Source organism: Hermetia illucens, chromosome 4 (assembly GCF_905115235.1).
Source record: "Hermetia illucens chromosome 4, iHerIll2.2.curated.20191125, whole genome shotgun sequence".
Taxonomy (NCBI): domain Eukaryota; kingdom Metazoa; phylum Arthropoda; class Insecta; order Diptera; family Stratiomyidae; genus Hermetia; species Hermetia illucens.
This window is the reverse complement of record NC_051852.1, coordinates 104263558-104285984: the sequence shown is the minus strand read 5'-3', so window position 1 is coordinate 104285984 and position 22427 is coordinate 104263558. Positions and strand designations below refer to the sequence as shown.

The 22427-nt window shown below is 38.8% G+C and overlaps 1 protein-coding gene across 3 annotated transcripts in view; it reads left to right on the top strand.

Moving 5' to 3' along the window:
* Positions 1-326: 326 nt before the first annotated feature.
* Positions 327-22427, top strand: part of LOC119653581 — a 34697-nt gene continuing 12596 nt past the window's right edge. Inside the window, exons 1-4 of one of the 3 annotated variants that reach the window (XM_038058326.1) lie at positions 327-527; positions 612-1151; positions 19949-20064; positions 20126-20291. In XM_038058326.1, the coding sequence (XP_037914254.1) occupies positions 906-1151; positions 19949-20064; positions 20126-20291 (528 nt within the window). In that variant the 5' untranslated portion in view covers positions 327-527; positions 612-905. The other 2 variants (XM_038058328.1, XM_038058327.1) reach the window with 2 other exon arrangements.

Sequence of the window (22427 nt, the reverse complement as noted above, 5' to 3'; positions counted from 1 at the left end):
TCTATTGTTTTCAATAAAAATCCTAATCAACCGCAAGAATTGTTAATCGGTCCTTTGAATGGTAGCAAACCAATAATTAAAGACCACACAAAAATGTTAACTAACCATGTACAACGATGCATAATGCTGACCGGTTAAAATTTTTAGATAAAATTATTGAAAACGGTTTCTCAACAGATTTCCACGGGGCTCTTTGGAGCCCCATTCAAGCGTTTTAAACCCCATATTCAACCCGCTCAACTTTATCCAACCCTACCGATTGTTTCTCTCTGTTCGTTGCACTTCTACGAAGATGGTCACGGGAACTGTCAAACGAGTCGAACCAGCTGAGCAGCTAGACTACTCCCACGTGCGGGATTGTGTTCTGTTCACAAAGTTGCAGTGAGAATGTGTGAAGCGTGATTTTGTGAGTGCGTGGTGCATTCCTCTGTCCTTCTGTCCATATTTCGAGCTCCATATGCATCGGCGCATTGAGAGTTGCATACAAATGTGGACAAAGTTGCACTTTCTCGCCTCCCGTCACATCGGTAAGTGGATACAGTTCTAGCTCGAGCGACTCCCCGCCACTGGGCTATTTTCGTTTGCTCTTGCTTTGTTTCAAATATTCCCAGCTCGTTCGCTGTTTCCGTGCTTGTTGGAGCTTTAAATTGCTCATTATTCGACCATCGTGGTGCCGAGAGGAGTATCTGGCCCGTGTTTTCCTGTTGGAATTTCATCGCGTGAGTTTTCCATTCGGTAGTGAGGAAGCCATAAAAGTTCCTGGAGCAGATATCGGAGTGGATTCCAGAATAGATTGATACGTACGAACGGAAAGTGCTGCTTGTTGATTCTTTATCGGGAGAGAGGAGTCGATTAGACTTGAATTAGCTACTTAATCGCGGGCTCAGTACTCCAATATACAAAAAATGTCAGTCGTCCGTCTTTCGAGCCGCCTGCTCGCCCCGTTGAATTCGACGGTAAGGTCGTCGGCGTGTTCTAGGTACGGTAAATTACTGGCGAGTGGCAATAGGAAAGGTTTCGTGATTGTGGGCGCAGCTGCGTTGAGCACTTCCTCGAGTGACAACAACAGTGTAACCCCCTTTCTCCAGGCCCAGCCTCATCAGGATCAATTCCAACAATTGCGGAAGTTCTCTAGTCTTCAGAAAAATCAGGTGAGTCTGGTTCTACTTTTTTCTTTGTTCAACTGGAACAGGTTCGGGTAAATCGATTGAATCGAATAACATTCAACCCCACAATCTGCGTTCATTTAATCGCATTACATTGGCTCCTGCCATTTGCCTCGAAGAGACTTTTTGGTTCATTCGTAGGAGAAACATTTAAAATATCGAAAAACGACCTTTGGACTTGCTCATTTCCCGCGATCTGCCTACATTGTCCAATGTGTATCTGCATACATTTGGCGAGTTTTGCCGGAAAGTGTAATCTTCGCTTGTCTCGAACCGCTGCTCCATTTAATGGCATCTGTTCCCTCCCAATGACAGCAATTATGAAGCCCAACTCCCAATGTTTACCAAACTGTTATTTTTTGTGCATGTCGGAATTGATAACATTGAGTGAAAATGAAATAAATTGAAAAATCGAATATTGGTATGTGGATAATGTTTTGTACCGTCATCTGCCGCAAGGACTTTGCTCGGTCGCCCCGGGGCACTCAAGTGGTCGCACTGCACTCAAGGCTTCTACGCAAATTAATAACAATAAACGAAACGCGGTAAATTAATCATCAGTAAATATTATTAAATATTCCCGGCTCTGTCTAAATTTGAATTCAACGGACTCAGCTGGGATGAGCGTGGTGCAGTGGCATGACCATGCAAATTTGTCATTCTGCCAAATTTCTGTAAAAATATAGCAACCTTTGTACTTCACGTTGTGGACTGCTCGCAGGAAGAGTCTGGTGGATGTTTAGAATTGCGTGAGTTGCGTGAGTTTGAAATTGGTTGGCTGATGTCTGGCACGAAAATAAATTTCTGCAGATCAAATGTTAATATGCCGCAGCTACTTTGTTGTTACACCCATTGAACAGTGGTTCAGTGACCTGAGCAAATGGTAATATTACTTATAAAACGTTGCCATTCCATTTATTTCGTTTATTTTTGGCTGATTTTTCAAATTAAATTTAAAAATCTTATCATAATCATCATAGAATACTCCGTGTCGTCGAAAAACGAAAAACCTTCTTTAAGGGAGGCATAACCGTTTCAGCAAAAGAGTCATTTCTAACTGAGTGTAATTATGCGGTGTTTCATAATCGTCATCACCAACGGCGCAACAACCGGTATCCGGTCTAGGCTTGCCTTAATAAGGAACTCCAGACATCAGGAATTTACGCCGAGGTCCACCAATTCGATATCCCTAAAAGCTGTCTGGCGTCCTGACCTATGCCATCGCTCCATCTCAGGCAGGGTCTGCCTCATCTTCTTTTTCTACCATAGATATTGCCCTTATAGACTTTCCGGGCTGGGTCATCCTCATCCATACGGATTAAGTGACCCGCCCACCGTAACCTATTGAGCCGGATTATATCCACAACTTGACGGTCATGGTATCGCTCATAGATTTCGTCGTTATGTAGACTACGGAATCGTTCATCCCCATGTACGGAGTCAAAAATTCTTCAGAGCATTCTTCTTTCGAACGCGACCAAGAGTTCACCCAGTGCTAAGAACCCAAGTCTCCGAGGAATACACGATGACTGCACACATGACAGCATTGTCTTGTACAGTAAGAGCTTTGACTCTACGGCGAGACGTTTCGAGTAGAACAGTTTTTGTAAGCTGAAATAGGCTCTGTTGGCTAACAACAACCGTGCGCGGATTTCATCATCATAACTGTTATCGGTTGTTATTTTCGACCCTGGATAGGAGAAATTATCATCGGTCTCAAAGTTGTAGTCTCCTATCTTTATTCTTCCCGTTTGACCAGTGCGGTTTGATGTTGTTGGTTGGTTGGTTTTTGGTGATGACGTTGCCACCATATATTTTGTCTTGCCTTCATTGGTGTGCAACGCAAGATCTCGGGTCGATTGCCGCCTGCTCGATCTGGATGAAGGTAGTTAGTACGTCTCGGATGGTTTTTCCCATGATGCCGATATCGTGAGCATAGGCCAGTAGTTGGGTGGACTTGAAGGGGATCGTACCTCTTGCATTTACCTCAGTTTCACGGATCACGTTATCGAGGGCCAAGCTAAAGAGGACGCATGATGGGGCATCCCCTTGTCGTAGACCATTGTTGATGTCGAATGGTTTTGAGAGTGATCCTGCTGCTTTTATCTGGCCTCGCACATTGGTAAGGGTCAGCCTAGCGAGTCTAATTAATTTCGTCGGGATACCGAATTCTCTCATGGCCATGTACAGTTTTACCCTGGCTATGCTATCATAGGCAGCTTTAAAGTCGATGAACAGATGGTGCAACTTTTGTCCATATTCCAACAGTTTTTCCATCGCTTGCCGCACAGAGAAAATCTGATCTGTTGCTGATTTGCCTGGAGTGAAGCCTCTTTGGTATGGGCCAATGATGTATCTTATAGATGGTACTCAGCAACGTGATACCTCTATAATTACTGCACTATGTGATATCTCCCTTTTTATGTATGAGACAGATAATGCCTCGTTGCCAATTGTCAGGCATTGATTCGCTGTCCCATACCTTGAGCACAAGTTGATGAACCACTTGGTGTAATTGGTCGCTTCCATATTTAACCAATTCGGTTGTAATTCCATCGGCTCCTGGCGACTTGTGGTTTTTCAGCCGATGAATTGCACGGACTGTTTCTCCTAAACTTGGTGGTGGCAGTATTTGTCCGTCGTCTTCAGTTGGCGGGACCTCCAACTCGCCGATGTTCTGGTTGTTCAGTAGCTCATCAAAGTACTCAACCCATCGCTCTAATATGCCCATTGTGTCGGAAAGCAGATTTCCCTCTTTGTCTCGGCAGGATGAGCATCGAGGTGTATAAGGCTTCATCCTGCTGACTTGTTGGTAAAACTTCTGCGCCTGGTGCGGTTGCTCCCTGTACTTTTCTAGTTCACAGACATGTTGGTTCTCCCAGACTTCCTTTTTCCGTCTGTGAAGTCGCTTCTCCGCTCGACGGAGTTCGTGATAAGTCTCTGCGCGTGCCCGCGTTGCTAGCTTACATTCATCGTCAAACCAGCCGTTCCGACTCCTTTTGCGGCTGAGGCCAAGTATGTTTGTGGCCGTATTTATGATAACGTTCTTCAGGTGATTGTGAAGATCATTTGTTGATGCTTCATCTCCAGGTCCTCTGTTGACTGCAGTTATTGCGGCATCCATTTCCCTCTTATAGGTGTCGCGGAGAGTTGTGTTGTGGATGGCTTCAGTGTTAACTCTCACCTGACTGTCAGAGGAGATTCTAGGTGGTATTGTTATTCGAGCTCGGAGCACCATGCCAAAGAGATAGTGATCCGAGTCTATATTGGCCCCCCTAAATGTTCTGACATTCATCAAGGCTGAGAGGTGGCGGCGTTCGATCAACACGTGGTCAATTTCGTTGAAAGTGGCCCCGTCTGGAGAGGCCCACGTATGTTTGTGGACCGCTTTCCGTGCAAACCAGGTACTTCCAACAACCATTTCGTGCGACCCTGCTAATTGAATAATCCGCAGTCCGTTATCATTTGTTTTTTCATGTAAACTATGGGAGCCAATGTATCGCCTGAATACGGGCTCCTTCCCTACTTGGCTGTTAAAATCCCGTGTATGATTTTGATATCATATCTGGGACAGGCTTCCAGGGTTCGTTCTACTGCCTCGTAGAAGGTATCCTTCTCCGACTCTGCAGTCTCCTCTGTAGGGGCGTGAACGTTAATGAGGCTTATATTTCTAAATTTGCCTCGCAAGCGCAGAGTGCATAGCCGTTCGCTTATGTTTTCAAAACCGATATCAGCAGGTTTCATTTTTTGGCTGACTAAGAAACCTACTCCGAGCACATGGTTTACTGGATAACCGCTATAGTATATGGTGTAGCGGCTCTTCTCCAGGAAACCGGTCCCTGCCCATCGCATCTCTTGTAACGCTGTTATATCAGCCCTATATTGGGACAGGGTATCGGCTAGCTGCTCATCAGCTTCATCTCTGTGCAGGGAGCGCACGTTCCATGAGAAAATGCGCAAATCGTTGATCCGTTGTCGTCGCCGGGTCCGTCGTTGTAAAGTCCATCCTGTCCGAGGCTCCTTTCGTGGCTCCGTAACATCGGTATAGGTGTGTAGGGTTGTCAGCCCTACCCAACCCCCAACCTGGAGGACCAGTTGGTACAGTTTGTCCCGTTTTTAGGCGCGGGAGACTCCCCTTCATCCTTCTCCGTCTGCAGCTTTTCGCTACGAAAGAGCTCCCAGCGGTCACCACGTGGAGGTGGAGATAGGGTTTGGTAGTAGAGCTGTTGGTGTTGGTTCAGCAGGCATTTCCCAGGTTTTATGCTCCATCGTGGGCACCAATCCACGTTTCGCCCTGGGACCTATACTACCCTTTGACCAACATGATGGTTACAGGAAATATCTGTACCGATTCAGGTTAGATTATTCTTCATTTTATCCTGAATGTGGTTGAACTTCGGAGTACGCAGAGCATGCCACGTTCTACTGTCTGCGATTTTGTTTAACGGGAGGAGTCCGGAAAATTCTTTCAGAATATTATCGCGGAAATGCTGAAGTCAGAGGAAAACGAGTGAGTAATAAGGGGTATTCAGGCGGAACTTGGTTGAAGACTTGGTCGCTTAAAGTGCAGTCTTCGACTTGAAGTAATGCTTTGCGGTGATGCTGCGGGGAATGAGAAAAGAGAAGGCGGGGGGTTTTAATAGTCGAGACACCCTTTCAAAGATTTTCACCTTCAGTCTCAAAAGGGAGACGGATGGTGTATCAATTTTGTTTGTTTTACACAAAACCTTAAAAAGGTTCCAACTGTATTCCTGTGGTGCTTCTAGGGACTAAATTAATGCAAAGAATTAAACGATTTTTCTTTCTCGCTAGTATTTATTTTGGTGTGCATAAGCCAATATTTCGAGAAAAATGTGTTGTGTAGTTGCGATTTGTCGGCGAAATGTGTTTTAACAATGTGCCGTTGATGAATAGGCGATGAAAGCTCAGAAGTCTACAAGCCTTTCTTCGTTATTGTTACGATCACCAAGTACCTGCCATCTCAACACATGTCCGGGGAAGGTCTTGTCTCCTTGGCATTGGGATCATCCACCAGAATGTCATCCTGAACTGCCTGTAATTGCTCAGTGTACATATCCTCATCATTGATGTGTCTTTTCCTCCCCCATTTTTCGCCTATACGATTCAAGGCTTCTACTTAACATGATAATATATTGGCATAAGGATATGCCAACAAATTATAGTTAAGGGGGAAACCACATTACGAAATTTTCAGAATCGACTTGTTACCCAGGATATAGTCGCTTTATATCCTTATCTAATATTGTGTACAATGTAAATAGCGTTTTTGTAAATACTTGGCGTCAGTCCATCCTACGAGTGCATTTGGATTGGTGGTATTATATTTGTTATAATTAAGAGTGAGAAATTTTAGCAAGTAAGAAACCGATCATTTCGAAATTTAGAGGTATGGTTCTTTATAAAACTTCCAAGAATATGAACCAACATTTGGGATGATATCATACTTTAAGGGTGCCTTTTTGCGTTATCAGTAACAAAAAGTTGTAGAAAATTTCCTTTCCTACAGCTGCAAACCGTTTGGCTTTGATTATTTTCACCCGCATTGAGGTTCATATTCTGAGAAAATAAATTGAGAATGTAAAATTAAAACCTTTTTGGTTACAGATAAAAATTGGAGTCGCAAACCCTTCCCGCAATTGGAGGACTCTAGTTATGAACTTCAGCGGAATAATGTCGCCTAAGCTTCTTCTATTCTTGCCTCAATTTTTTCGAAAAAAATCCCAAAAGTTGCTCGGAATATTACTAACATAATGTACAAATTTGATTGGATTCCAGTTTTTTTCCTATTTAATACATCTCAAAAACATAGGTAAAAATATGCCGTTTAATGTGGTTTCCCCCTTAAGATAAATTCTGTTCTCCTCCAGTTCATTTCATCTCTGAGAAATAATGTTCTTTTTTTGCAATTAGTAGATGCCTATTCATCTCTTATCATTGGGAATTTTTTTCATGTCTATGGAGAAGCTTTACTTAACGCATTGTAGTGACATAATAATGGTTTCAAAATGGTAAAAAAATCCTATTTGTTGACCGGAGTCGACCTAGAGAGGAGGGGTATCCAAAAAACCTAACCTTGATCATAAAAGTTCCTCCATAAATATTGAAGCACCACTGAGGTGTTCTGTTGGCATGTGCTTGCATGCCTCTGTGCTAGCCAAATTTGAGAATACATTTGCCTCTTCTTCTGAGCTTCGAATCTGGGGCAATGGCTGTCCATGCTTTCAGTCTTCCCGTGCAGACAATTCGGAGAATCAAAGCGGTTTCGATACTTTCTATAGCAGCCTCCATGTCCCGTGAGGAACTGCGTCAGCAGAGGTCGTGGCTCCCCTCAATCCATTCCATAACAATAGAAATAAGTTTGTGTCACCGTTGTTTCGGGAACCACTTTTATAGTAGATGGATAATACAATAATTCAAGAGATGCCCTTATGAATTGATAGAACGGCAAGTTTTCAGTCTACTTTTTATTTAATGAAGGGTTTGGAAGTTCTGTCTTTTATGTATACTGAAATATTGGCGGGAAACTTTCTTGTATTCGATAAGGTTGTGACAGTAAATTGCAAGCTTTAGGATATCTACTCACAGGTACCAATCAAAAGGTTTTCTTCACTGCGAGGAGTTGCACGTGGTACATTGCAAATAATTTAATTAAAAATTCGGGTTGCGTGGTTAATATTGACAGAATATCTACTACTAAAACCAAAACTGCAAATTTCTTTATCGAAATTTTCCATTGAATCCATACTTGAGGAATATTTTGCGAATCTTAAGCGATCGTGCCAACAATGGTGAGACTATTATATGGATGCTGATCACACATGGCCTAACTGTAGACTTGTTGTTGCCCTATCCTCAGAGGAGCGGACTTTTTAATTAATGCAATCGCAGCATGGATTCAGCATTGTATTGAAAAATATCACGTCATGCTTAATGGAGTCAATTTCGAGTTCATCTTGCGTGTCACTGCTTGCAGTGTTCACGTGAATAATGAATGCAGTAAAATATGTTTATCTAGCCGCGCAGAACTTTAAAGTGTAATTTATGATATGATATTGTTTCCTAGCCCGATTGGGAGAAGAGAACTTTTACCTGCTATATATGCGTAGATATGTACATATCTGATCCGTAAAACTTTGGTTTTTGTAACAATTTTTTGGTTATGGTATCCTGTTTTACTTAAAAAGGTCACAATAATTAAATTAAAATAATTAAAATGCAGTCATAAATAGCATTCCTTTCCAATGTAGAAGTGGGGGTGTAATGTAAATGTAATGTAATGTTCTATTTAAATATATACAGTATGGTGCAGAAATGAATCAACGCTGTTTATTGGAAGGTATAAAGAACTTCTCATTATGACGTATGTGTTGCTGTTAGCAGAAAAATTTATTTATGACAGTACTTTATAATGCGGGAATGACCCATTCAATTTGAAATCAGGCTTCCCTTTCTCCATCCCCCCTTTCTCTGAAAAGAGAACCCTGGCGCATCATTGGCTCAATTTCGTACTTAGTGAAAAACTGTTCTCATAACAATATTTCTTTTATTCATATTATAATGGGAAAATACATTTTGATAGTCATTGTTTAAACACGGGCTAAACTATGCAACATTATTGAGTTGCATTGAGACCTTTTAGCATCGTAATATAAATTAAAGTTATTTCTAATGCCAAGGAAGGTAATCAAACGAAAACATTGCGGATTGGTCAAGGCTCTGTAATTAGAATTATCAAGAATTTAAATGTGATTAAACAGCCCAGAATTCAAAGCCGTCTTCAAAAAGGGGGTCTCAAAAAAGATCACGTCAGTTAAAGTACGACTCGCAAAGGAATGAATCAGCAACGAAGAATTTGAAATTACGTGGCTAACACAGAACCTATATTTAGGTCCGGTTGAAAATTGTTATGCTTACCTTAAGAACCAGCTATAGTGAACATCCTTGTGAAATCAATCAATTCTGGGGAAGAGTACAAAACAAATCACAAAGTATTATAGAATACACTACCAAATTATACAATTCAATGTTAATCTGTATCAAACCGTTAAAAAAAAAGCCAAAAAACTTTTGACATTCCACAAATTATTTGCCACAAGGCCTTATTAAGATCGATTCAATGTCTGTCTGCCTGTCACTTCCGATTTACTCAAAACGACTAACCCAATTGCCACGAAATTTGGTAAGAAGGCGTGATCTGTGAATCCCTTCACATAAAGCCAGTGGCGCCATTTTGAATTGAGTTTGAGGGGGGGGGGGGGTTCCCTTACTTGTGAAAGGGGGTTAAAAATGTTTCTTCTCCAAATATGATGATTGGGCATCGAATGAAAGGGTTCAATTAGTACTTTTCGAAAATGATCTTGTTTGATATTGGGTTCAATTAGTACTTTTCGAAAATGATCTTGTTTGATATTGGGTGAATGATAGAGGAGTGAGGGCTCAAAGTGTGTGCCCCAAAAAGTGAAGCAGGTCTCGTTCTCAGAACCTATCCAGTCAAAAAATCTGAAAAAAATCACAGTGGCGTATCTCTAAGTAATCAAGGCCTCCAAGTACATCCGGTTCCGATATCTGCACAAATAAAGTTAATAATAGTATATTTCCATATTTTAGAAATTTTCCCGGCGATCTCCCTTAAGTTCATCCTAGAAATACGAAATTTGGCAAAAGGAATAACATAAGAGATAATTTGGTCAAGCTTGAAGAAAATCCAACTATTACTAACAAAGTTATAGAGGGTGAAACTTTGCAATTTTTTGTGAATTGCATGCATTCTAAAAGATGTATTTCGTCATTATCACATATCAATTCGTCAATACCACAACAAAGTGAGCTGACATGAATGAGGTGTTGCGAAGAAACTTTTAGTTTTTTAGCTATTTATATAGCAAACTAAATTACTCCAAACTAACTTACGTGCTAGTGAAGTGTCTAATTCAGATAAATATATTTGTACATTAAACCAGCGGTATTCAATATACGCACTGAATTGAAATAATAAGAACTTGTTGTTTCTTTTTCGTTGGTGTGGATATTTATTCTTGCAAATACCGATATTTCGGGAACCACTTGTTCCCTTCATCAGTGCTAACAAGTACCGAAATATCAGTATTGCAAGAATAAATATCCACACCAACGAAAAAGAAACAACAAGTTCTTATTATTTCAATTAATTAATCGTTGGAAACACCGCATAATTTCACTCAGAATATACGCACTATTTATGTACATATGTATGCTTTTGTGCATGAAGTGAATCGGAAATATGGGTACGATCAATTTATATACGTGCATGCATATCTACAGTATTCGGTAATAGGCAGTTTGTTTGTTTAGGGTGAGGATAATATCTATGTCTGTTTGGAAAAAATAAAAGAATATGTTGGATTTGTAGCTATATACGGATGGGAAAATGTGCGTAGAAGTTTCTCACATAAGATGAACACAAAACCTTTATACCCAAAGCGTGAGCTTCTAGTGTTTCGATTTGTTTGACATAAGGGAATGGTAGTTCAATAAAATAAAAAAAAAAAAATTCGACGAATCCCATAAAAAAGTTTTTGATTGGGATTTTTTTTCATTTTCGTATGACGTTGACTAAGGCTTGGATGAATGGAAATAGTTAAAAACTTCTGCCGTTGTAGACTAACATTTTTATGTATGTTGAAAACCTATACGGCATTTCAGAAACCATTTAATTCTTTCTTCACTTCTGAAGAAGAAAACCCAGTACCTTTAACAACTGAGGCGTCCGAATTCCGGTTTCCAACTGGTTTTGAATCAGCTGGGTTATTTTGAAGCAAAGTAGTAAGCTCGAGTTACCTTGACTTAATATATTTCAATAACTTATTTTTTTTTACGGATAATAACCTACAGAATTAATATTCGGTTATCATCTTTACAAACATATTCTCTATTAATGACATAAACTGGGTCTGGAAGCGAAAATTTTGGCAAACGGAGTTTGCAGTTGAATGCTCCTATGGAATGGGTCTTTGAAAATTTGCATAACTAACGATTGACTGATTATTTGGCATTGCGGTTGGCTTTACAACACCGGAAGAGCTTTTAGTTATGGGTGTTCTGGGGGGTTCCTGATGTAGTTACAACGTTATCACTAAAGTTCTGCTAAATCTTTGAACAAATAACTACATATATTATTTGAATCGTACAGAATTCACCGTTATGTGACCAAATTCTTGATAGTTTTGGCATTTTTTATATCCGTTTCGACTGAGTTAGATTGTAGTCGCTCGCCGTTTCTTCTTTTTTTCGCGTAAAAAAACGTTTTTGAAATACTGTCCATGCCGATATCTGCTTAAAGACAGCTAATAATAGTTAATAAAAAAGAAATTGATTAAAAACTTCCCTTCAGTTTATCCTAGAATCATCAAGTTTTGCATGAGTATAGACTATATGTATTAGAGAAGCGATTACTACTGGAAATTGCGTTATTACTAACATGTGGGTAGCTTTGTACTGATGAAGGGGGTAAGTTGCTCCCGAAATATATATTTACATTGAAAACTTAAAATTGTAGTTTGGAGGAAGCTACCCCTATCAATTTTAGGCTAGACTACAAATAGCAGACAAAAATCTAATCTCTTATTACTAACAGTGTTATGATAGGTCAAAGTTGTCTCTTTTGTGAAAATTTATTGCAAATGAAGACTTTGAAGGTGAGTTTCACACTAAAGTGAATAGTTTGGAAAACTAAATGGGACAAATGTCCTCTCAAATATTCTTACATAAGAAATACAGAAAACCGTTCATACCTAAAGCGTCTAGCTTGCGGTGTCCTGACTTGTTTAGTTGCTTTTTTTTATCCGGATTACAATTTAAATTCTGCTATTAGCAAAACTTCTTTGGTTTCGTTAATATCACTACTTAGCCATGAGTACTTTTCAATTGGCAGATGTAGTATTGCTTTCCTATTTGTTCGAATTCATGATGACTTTCATGGTAAATTTGAATTTTGGTTGCATGTATATTGTGCTAATTTCTTGGCGGCTCTTGGTTACGGGTTTTACCTTCGTTTGGTTAAAATGTACCTATCCTGCTCAATTTCCATCTGCTGTTATTTTTTTACATTTATATGTGCCTTTCCTCGATGGGAGTTTTTGTTTTTATCGGATTGAGCGCAAATTGACTTTTACGTTCGATGCATTCTCGATGAAATTCTCCTGTGCGGAGTTGGATCTTCAATTGCACGAGGCTACTGTAGAACCAAGGTCCATCCGATACTAAATATAAACTATCTTATTCGATGCGAAAGTATTAAGGGATACGTTTTAATTGATTGGACTATATTATTGATATTACATGAGTTTATAACAATGAAATTTCCTCACAAGTAGTTGGGCTAAGGGGATGACATATATTGGCTTTACCAATAGGTCTCATCATTTTGAATTATTGAAGGTACTAAAATACTAGCTTATTAGTAAAGTTTTCTTCTTGTAGTTCATGGAGGTGGATTATAAGCTTTGTTTGCAACAATTTCACTATAATGCGGGGCTAGCACTTTAATAGTTCAGAATATTTGATCCATATAGCCATATTGGGGCATTACTCCACTATTGGGTGAACTACAGCTAGGGTAGCATATCGAAGTGCGTTAGGGAAGGTCCTTAAAAATTTGAAGATATCTAAATTTGAAAGTGGGATCCAATGTGATTCCCAATTTTCAGAGGACCCTTACTGTGGCGAAACATTGCGTACGCCGGTGATTATTACCCTGATATCACTCAGGTACTCATTCAGAGCTGAGTCAACTGGTATGCGACGTCAAGTCACGATAAAAATCCCACTGCCACCAGAGAGATTTGAACTGCGATCTTCCGAAAGACAGCTTAGTGCTCTAACCACAGAGATATCCGGAAAAAATAAAATAGTTCCCTGCTTTGAACGTGTCTTGAATTAGAGACCAATTCCAATTCCAGATTCAAAAACTTCAAAAGAATACTTTTTAGGGTTTTTAAATCTAATGTCAGAAGTGTATGCCAAGGACTTATAGGCCGGCGTTAGATAGCTAGAGCTAGTCATCGTCATATTCAAAGTTAATGGACTAAGAATTGATCTTTGCGGTGGACCATTATTCAATCTAATCTTATCTATCATTCAAGGAGATCTAGGCGGTTTGATGATTTAAAAATACTCCAGTTTGCCAAACTGTGCCATATTTGACAGTTAAATTTACGAAAACCACTGCTGTTCTTTCCCTTTCCTCAAACCGTTCTTCAGTCACTCAGGTAAATTATAAAACTGGGTCTGTTACTTCACGCTCGGGCGGAATCACGAATTATGTTATGCTAATCTAGAATTCTAGGAATTTATAGTAGATGCTTAGTGACGCTATTCAGCGGCAATAGAATGTATAGCTACTCTCTAACGTTTTTACCAAAATTTCTGATAAATTCCGTGTACAAACATCTCAATTTGCGCCTTGGCGATTTAGTCAGATAAATTTCGGCGGGATATAGAGGTCTTTGGGAATGAATGCATAAGTTGAACGTACTTCAACTTGCAGCATGAATGTGTATTTACGGTGTTTCTGGTGAAGTCGCTAGTAAAGTTTTATTGTATTATCACAAATACTGGAAGTTATTCCAAAAACATCGGTATATGCGAGAATAAAAATATTACTCATAAGTTTCGTTGTTCTCGGAATATCGGCATAATAAAAATTTTACGGAATTTACTCCTGAAATGTGAGTAGATGCGATAATAAAAACTTTACTAGCTACGGAAGCGGATCTCTAATTGAGTTTCTTTTCAGCATTATCTTTCAGTGAATGACTTTCAGATGTTTCAATGATTTGGATCGAATTAACCTAGGATCACCCTTCGTGTCTTTTTACTAGAATGGTTAAAATTCACAAACTCTCGTGGGATATGCAAATTTGTAATGTCGATTACTAGGCCAATGAATCTTTTGTAGTTTGCGCTTTAGGAAGACGCAGAGTACTTTCGAGTTGAGTCCCTTTGAACAAGTTGGCTTGGATGCTTAAGTGAAGTTCCTTTTGGGTTCCGCAGAGATTTTATTATAGACCTTTTTGTCTCAACATCTACTCTATTCTGCTACTGTGGTACTCTGCTCTTATTGTCCAGACGGATGTCGGCTATATGGAAAATTAATTAGCACGTCCATTTGATTGTAGGAAGAAGAAATGATACGGGAATGAAATGTACCTTTGTCATCTGTATCGAATATTAACATAATTTGGTTACTATCAGCCTAGTCTACTAATTTTCGCTATGGTAACCGTTCAATAAGTAATATAAGCAAGATATTGATCGTTTGAAAGTAGTTAGGCTGACTGGGCTGGCCAATAGGCCAGATTCAGACTGAATCTGAAAAAACAGAATTCTTGGTGAGCAACCTCATTGAAAGGTAAATTGCGCTATGAGATCGCTTAGCAGAGCATTGCAATGTGGATGAAGTAGTGCTCCACAAGTGCTGTCTTTTGCAATCGATGTATGAATAAAAGTCTCAAGTTGAAAGTCTATCGCAGCGTCGTTCGCTATGTCACCCTCTATTACTACGAGTGCTGGCCAGCCACCGAAGACAATGGACACAGTTTCCCGATAATGCAGACGGAGATGTTGAGCTGGATCAGTGGCATAACACGCTATTATAACATCTGAAATGGCCATTGGTGATTCGATGGGAAGTTTTACCCATCAGGAGGAGTGACGGGAAAGGCCTTTTTAAGGTGCAGTCATGTAATCATCGCTGATGCGAACCATCCAGTTAAAATGAGCGCCGAGATCTAAGTCAGTTGAAAATTACTCAAAGGCGACCAAAATTGTTTTCTATCGATAAGAATGCCAACCCGATTTAGATGACCTGATATCGCCACTGAGCGCAAAAAAGAAAGAAGTGGACAAGTTTATGTGTGTGGAATCTCGTTATTCGACAAATCCATTCTACTTTTGTTATATGGTGTTAAGGGGGTCATCCCGTGTGTCGGGTTGGAGAAATCGATTTTTTCTTGCATGAATTGTATCTATATATAGTGGAGAATATGTGGGCAAAGGGATTTTCCGATATTCCGAGTCATTCAGAAATTACAGTGTTAAACAGGTAAGGAGTTTGCAGCCGCGGCTAGAGTACTCGCTGAGAAAGAACATCGAATCTTTTTTTACCTGTTAGTTTTTTACCTGAGCCTTATAAATTCGAACACAGGTATAAATATAAAAAGATGGAAAACCAATCAATCGTCTAAACTTATTTGCTTTTTGGAATAAAAAGGATAATCCAGTCTAGAGTGAGCACTAAAAGGCTTTCAACCTATCCTCAGTTATATTTTGTTGTAAGTATTGTGCTGTTTGTGTGTTCAGTGATTTTTTTAAATGGATCGTACGAAAGGAGATCGCTTTAACGTTCAACGTCATGCTCGCACTAAAAAACGAGTATTTCATGGGAATCAATACTTATCAGAGAAGAAAAAGGACTTTGCATCAACATCAGCAAACTTTTAGCAAGCATGAACATGGATGTTCCAATTGCGACAAGTTTTGTATATTGTATGTTATATTGGATTTTACTGGAGTTTTCTCTGGCATTTCTGCAAATAATAAAATATACGTAGTAGTAAACAAGTCGGGAAACCGGAAGCTGGACGCTTCAGGTACGAAAGATTTTGTGTATTTCTTAGTACGTAGCACGTAATATATCCATATATTATGTGAGAGTATCCACTTTCGGGTGATATTGACATTCATAGTCTTCAATTTTCAAAGAAGCAACAAATTTGAGGTATTATAACTTTGTTAGTAATAGTGCGATTTCCACCAAACTTGGTAAGATCATGCTCTATATTATAGCCTATATCACTGCAATTTTATGGTACTAGGATGAACTTAAGGGGGATTTCTAACCAATTACAAAAAATTGTAGTAATATACTATTATTAATTTTATTTAAACAGATATCGGCATGGAAGGTATTTCGGAGCTCAGGCACAATATATAATGGCAGCCTCCTGATTTTTTTCAGATTTTTCGGTTTGGTAGTTTCTGAGAATGGCTTCCTTAAAGAAGTGATCACTTTCAACCCCCCGCACTCCCCACCCTTCAACGAATGTTAAAACTAAGATCGGCTTGGAAAAGTACTAATCGAGACCTTTAATTTGATACCCTATATGACTAAATTTGATGAAAAAAAATGTTACACCCCCCTTTTGCATGTATGGAGACCCCCCTTAAATTCGACGTAAAAGGATGTAATTCACTGTATGCGTGATCGTTCACAGTTCCCACCTTTCTACCAAATTTGGTGTCAATCGCTATAACCGTCTCCGAGAGAAATGCGTGTGACGGACAGACAGACCGACAGTAAACCGATTTTAATAAGGTTTTGTGTTTACACAAAACCTTAAAAAGGACATGTCGAGAAAAGAATGGGAACGCGGCTTAGAAATGCAAAGAAGAATCACAAAGGCATTGGTGGAAAAGGGGCTGGAAAACTTACAGATAAGGTTATTAACGACCTCACTAAATTTTTTGGGCTAGCTATTCGTCGACACACAAATTCGATAGAAGGAATGAAGCAAGAAATTTGGGCAACTTTCATCCATAAATGTTCTACAGACGAAAATCCTCAGCATCAAAATTGTCCAGCAGGCGAGGACAGTTGGTGCAAATGGCGTAAAGCAGAAGCTAAAGAAGAACTGGATAGATTCCACCACGAGAAGGCACCTTTGACTGAGGAAGTTCAAACAGTCATCAAACCAATCTACGAAGATTTGGCACGAGATGATCTCTTGAACAGATGTTTAGGAGCAGAGACCCAGAATAAGAATGAGTCGTTAAATGCATTGATCTGGACTTTCGCTCCTAAACACCTTCATTCTGGGGCAAAGGTCGTAGAAATAGCCACTTTTCTGGCTGTAATTACTTTGAATGCAGGATTCAATGGCATTCTCAAAATCCTAGTAACAATGGGATGTCAAGTTGGGCTCATATGTCAGGTTTAAGTCGCCCCGCGTAATGGAGCGCGAATTTGACGGTCCGAACGACGATCGAATAACCTCGCTGAAAGAGCCAGAATTGAAACCAGAGAGCAACAATCGGCCTTACAAGACTTTTTTGAAGGAACGGAGGGTGCTCTCTATGGACCAGGTATAGGAGATTAATGGTGAGTTAAAATTTTACTGTTGATAACCACATTTAAATTTTCAAATGCGTTTTCCTCGAAACTGCATCTTGAAAATCGGCTGCCACCATAGCTCAAAATCTATCCAACCAAATTCTTTGAAATTTTCACTTCTTTAATATATATTTCTACGGTCCGCAAACTAGGATAATTGCAATCGGCCGGGTCGTTTTTTTTATTCATAAAAAAAGCCGTAAAAAACACCAAAATCCAAAAAAGTAAGTTTAGAAGCGCACCAAAAATTTACCTTTTAATATTTTCTAATTGTCCTAGTTTGCGGACCGTGGAATATTGTCCACATTAAAATGCCGTTTAGTTTTTTTTCCTCACATGAACACAGCGCCCTCCAGCGTGGCAGCAGAAAAACACCTTTTTTTGGAGATGGGTGTATAAATTGACACGTATTCCAAAAACTAGCTACGATATCAAGCTGAAAAAATTATCACATATACTACAGATATCAATAAACATATGGTGAAAAAATCACGTTTCTATCTTCATCCAATCCTCCAAAATAATTTTTCAAAAAAAGGCAAAAAAAACGGCCTTCACACGGGATGAACCCCTTAATAGTAAACCAGCAGTACTAAACAGGCAATGGATGTCTTTGAAATAAGTAATCCCAGAATCCCTTACATGCAAAAACGCCAAATCTTCGATATGTGAACCATCATCCAACTCTGTAATTGCCTGATGGACTGCTTTGCATCTTCGGACATTATTTTTGCAAAGCTCGCAAGTTACTTTTGATCTTCGATCCGGACATTATGACGAACCTGCAATGCCCAACACTTTCCATGGCGATTCACTCATCGCCTTTTATTTCTATTATAATTAAAAATTCAACTGTCGTCCTTTAAAAAATGTTAGATATTGTCTTCTATTTGTAGTTAAGTCTATAATTGATAGACCAGTAGCTTACTCCAAACTACAATTTTATTTTATTATGTATATATATTTCTGGAGCAACTTACTCCCTTCATCAGTACAAAGCTAGCTTTGGAAGGGAGTAAGTTGCTCCCGAAATATATAAAGATAATAAAATAAAATTGTAGTTTGGAGTAAGCTACTGGTCTATCAATTTTGTCGTCCTTTAATTAATGTGAATCTGATTTTTCCTACATGTGTCATCTCCGAAATTTCGTTTATTCCACATTTCAGAACAAACTTCAAACTCCTTTGCGTTACGAGTTACAATTCAGAAAATATGTTGTTATAAAAAAAACAACCGTTTAGTCACCCTTATCAAGGTTAACGTTTAATGCAAAATAACTTCATATTCTAGTGGCAATCTACTTTTGTTGATTAGCCCCAGTTTGGCCCGGACCAAGCGGTTTCTCTCATTATAATTCCTATCCATGTTGGGTATGCGACTGAATAAAAGGGAACAATCGACACCTGGCTAACACTGGTCACGCAACGAAATCGTCAGTAGTTTTTTTCTGTATTCTTATGTTAATGCCAACCCTTTTGGCAGTTTTCCAACCTCATTTTGTTTGCTCGAACTTTTGTTCTAGCAGAGAGGGAAATATAAAACGTAAATTACACTAAGTTGTAACCCTAACATTCATTAGTCAATCGTGCTCTTGAAAATAATATTTCCAGCAATTTTCCGCTAGATTCACTCGATACTCTTGATTTCATGTTCTGATTTCGACGCATGCCAGAGAATACCCACACACTTGCACTAAATCAAAATTGTAAGTTTAGCTTATCTTGCCCAACATTGTATATATTTAAAACGATGCAGCGTTGGTTGAAATTGTTAATTTTTCCGGTTACTTTTTGACAACAATTCTTGCTTATTTCGTGGTGAATCAAGTACTGGTTCATTGATCTATGATCTTTGCATGTAAGATTTTATTCGCAAAAGAACTTTCGAACACTCAAACACTCTGTACTCTGCAGATAAAGTGTTTCATATTTATATTAATTTAACTAAATATAAAGTGACATTTTTTAATTGAACAATTAAACCAGCAGACTATGTCGCGTGAGTTTAAAGTTGGATGTTTCAAGTTCCGCGATCATAAATTGAAATCATTTATTGCATGCTCCATGGGCTTAAAATGGAAAGCTGGGCCTTTTATGGGACGAGTACACATGGTGGATGGACAAACAGCTAACATTATTGTTGCGTTCGATCGATCGTTCGATCTTTCAATTGAATTGTTAGCAATCAAGGGTAGTCAACCTTAAAGGGGTCGCCTTATTTTTTCGATCTTGCTGTGAAATTTTATTTGTTATAAAATTAAATTATTTGTTATAAAATTTTCCATCGAAGTTTATCAGGTAGACAAAGTTAACTGAATCGTGAGTTGTATTCTTCCAGCATCAATTGTCTTTCTCTGCGGGCTATGTTACTTGTGCACCCCGAATTTGCAAATAATATACATACGTGTAGACTGCATGGTTGCGATTGTATCATGAGGTGTAATTTATAACGCCAGTCAACCTTTTCGATTAGAGGCTACATTGCGGTTAGAGCATGACGCGGTAGCGCCGTACCCTGTTTCTTCGTTGATACTACTTTCAACATAATTGAAATTGATATAAATTGATATTTATCGTTTTCAACGTTCATAATAGTTTATGCTTTCTATTACAGAATCAAATGACTGCCCTCCCCGAACGGCGACAATTTTCGACACAGGAAATTACGAAAAATCTTACTCTATATTCAAGCCAACCTAGAAATGTCGAGAAAGATCCGAAGACTTTAAAGTATACATACTGTAGTAATAGTTAAAAACTTTTGTAATAAAAAATGTCTTTTTTTTTTCAGATTGAAACATGAGATAGATAAGCCCTTGGTTGTCATGTTCTCATGGCTACTTGCGAAACAGAAAAATCTTCTGAAATATGCAAAATTGTATACGGATCAAGGTTATGACGTGCTTACTATTGAGATTACTCCATGGCAATTGTTATGGCCGACTAAAGGGGCTCAGGTAATTCATGCTTATCTTGTTTAATTTACTATCGAATTGCATAAATTGCGATGATTAACAGTGTTCGATTGACCGTGAAGTAACTCGCTATGTAAATCCTCATTTGTCAATTTACGAGGTTAAATTCAATTTAAAATTTGTGCTAGTTGAAACAATTTCATTATGGGACGTTCAAGGAACACAGACGTATATTAATCAGTGAGAGAGGTGGGCTGATAAGATTTTAGACTTGGAAATCATACCTGCCTCAACACTGTTCCTATATTTAAGAGTATGGGCACATATTTTTATTTAGGTTGGTTAGGTCTCTTTTTCTCGTCACGTGCAGCTGTTACCATGAGTATGATTACGCGTCTAGAAGTTTGCTGTAAGTAATCGCCGGTATAAATGTTATCGAACTCAAGAATTTATCTCTATTATCAAGAAAAAGTTAGACGATTCAAAGGTCAGCTCACGTTATGGAAAATCACTGTATAATAATGAAGTTTTGATAATTGAAGCAAACTGGTGTGGAAAGTTACTGGGCTTTCTATGTACGGCAAGCTTCAGGATTCACTTAAAGCAAGATCAGTAGTGGGAATAAGAGGCGTCAAAAGTATGTTAACTCTTAAAAAAGTTATGTTGCACATGCTAAGTATGCTATATGATGGAAGTCCACTTTTCTATCAACATGAATTGAGTGTATTGCCCCCCAAAAGTTGCATATGTATGTTATTATCTGGATATGCTGATAGGACTGAAGATGGAGTTACTTTGAGTTCAACGAAGAGATACTTCAAATAATCTTCTGATTAGCACAATATAAGCTACTAATAGATGCCAGCAATTTCGCATTCAAACCGCCGACAGAAACATTTATGTACACTGAACAGTTGGGAAAGATTTGAAAATTATTTCCGATGAAAGTTGCATCAATCCTTAGGTTTAAAATGGACTATTTTGCCATCGATTATATCGTTGCCCTGAATTGTTTAATAATAATAATAATCGTTGGCGCAACAATCCATATTGGATCAGGGCCTTGAAGTGTGTTAGAGCACTTCATTTAAGACCGTAACGGTATACTACAGTATACTGTAGGAGGCAATGTGGTCAGCATTGCGCTCAACCGAGATTATTACCTTGGTTTTACTCAGGTACTCATTCACAGCTGAGTCGACTGATATCCGACGTCAAATCACGATACAAATTCCACTGTCACCAGTGAGATTTGAACCGCGACCTTCCGTACGACAGCCTTGTGCTCTAACCATTCTGCTATCCGGACACCCTGGATTGTTTGCTGCAGTTTATTTAATCTCGGCGTTATCGTTCCTACCTTCTACCAATACAAAAATACCAACGTTTGTAGTTAGTCCTTAGAGGAATAGTCCTGTGGCGCGAATCAACTTGACAACATAAGGTGGTTTGGCCAAGTTTCAGCAGTATGAGCAATTCCTCTTTTTACTCTTCTTGCGCAGGAAAAATCACTTTGGAGTGCCTGTTAACTGTACGATATATAATAAACAAGTCGGAATACTGGAAGCTCGAGTATAAAGGTTTTGGGTTCATCTTATGTGAGAAACTTCTATGCACATTTTTCCATTCGTATATAGCTACAAATCCAACATATTCCTTCATATTTTTCCAAACTACAAGATGTGCGTACATATTACAGACATAGATATTATTCTCACCCTAAACATACAAACTGCCTATTACCGAATACAGTACGTATCCATGCATATATAAATTGATCGTATTTATATTTCCGGATTACTTCATGCACAAAAATATACATATGTACATATATAGTACGTATATTGAATACCGCTGGTTTAATGTACTAATATATCTATCTGGATTAACTACCCGCCAAATTCATTAGTACGTATATATACCTACATACACACATATGTCTGTCTGAAGTAATTAATATTGATATACAAGTGACCCAAAAATTTAAAATGTTTCTTTGTGACCCCCCATTCATGTGAGCTCACTTTGTTGTGGTATTGACGAATTGATATGGTATGATGACGTCATACACGTTGTAGAATGCACGAAATTCACAACAAATGGCAAAGTTTCACCCTCTATAACTTTGTTAATAATAGTTGGATTTTTTCAAACTGGACGTGTATAATTTGTGCCTTA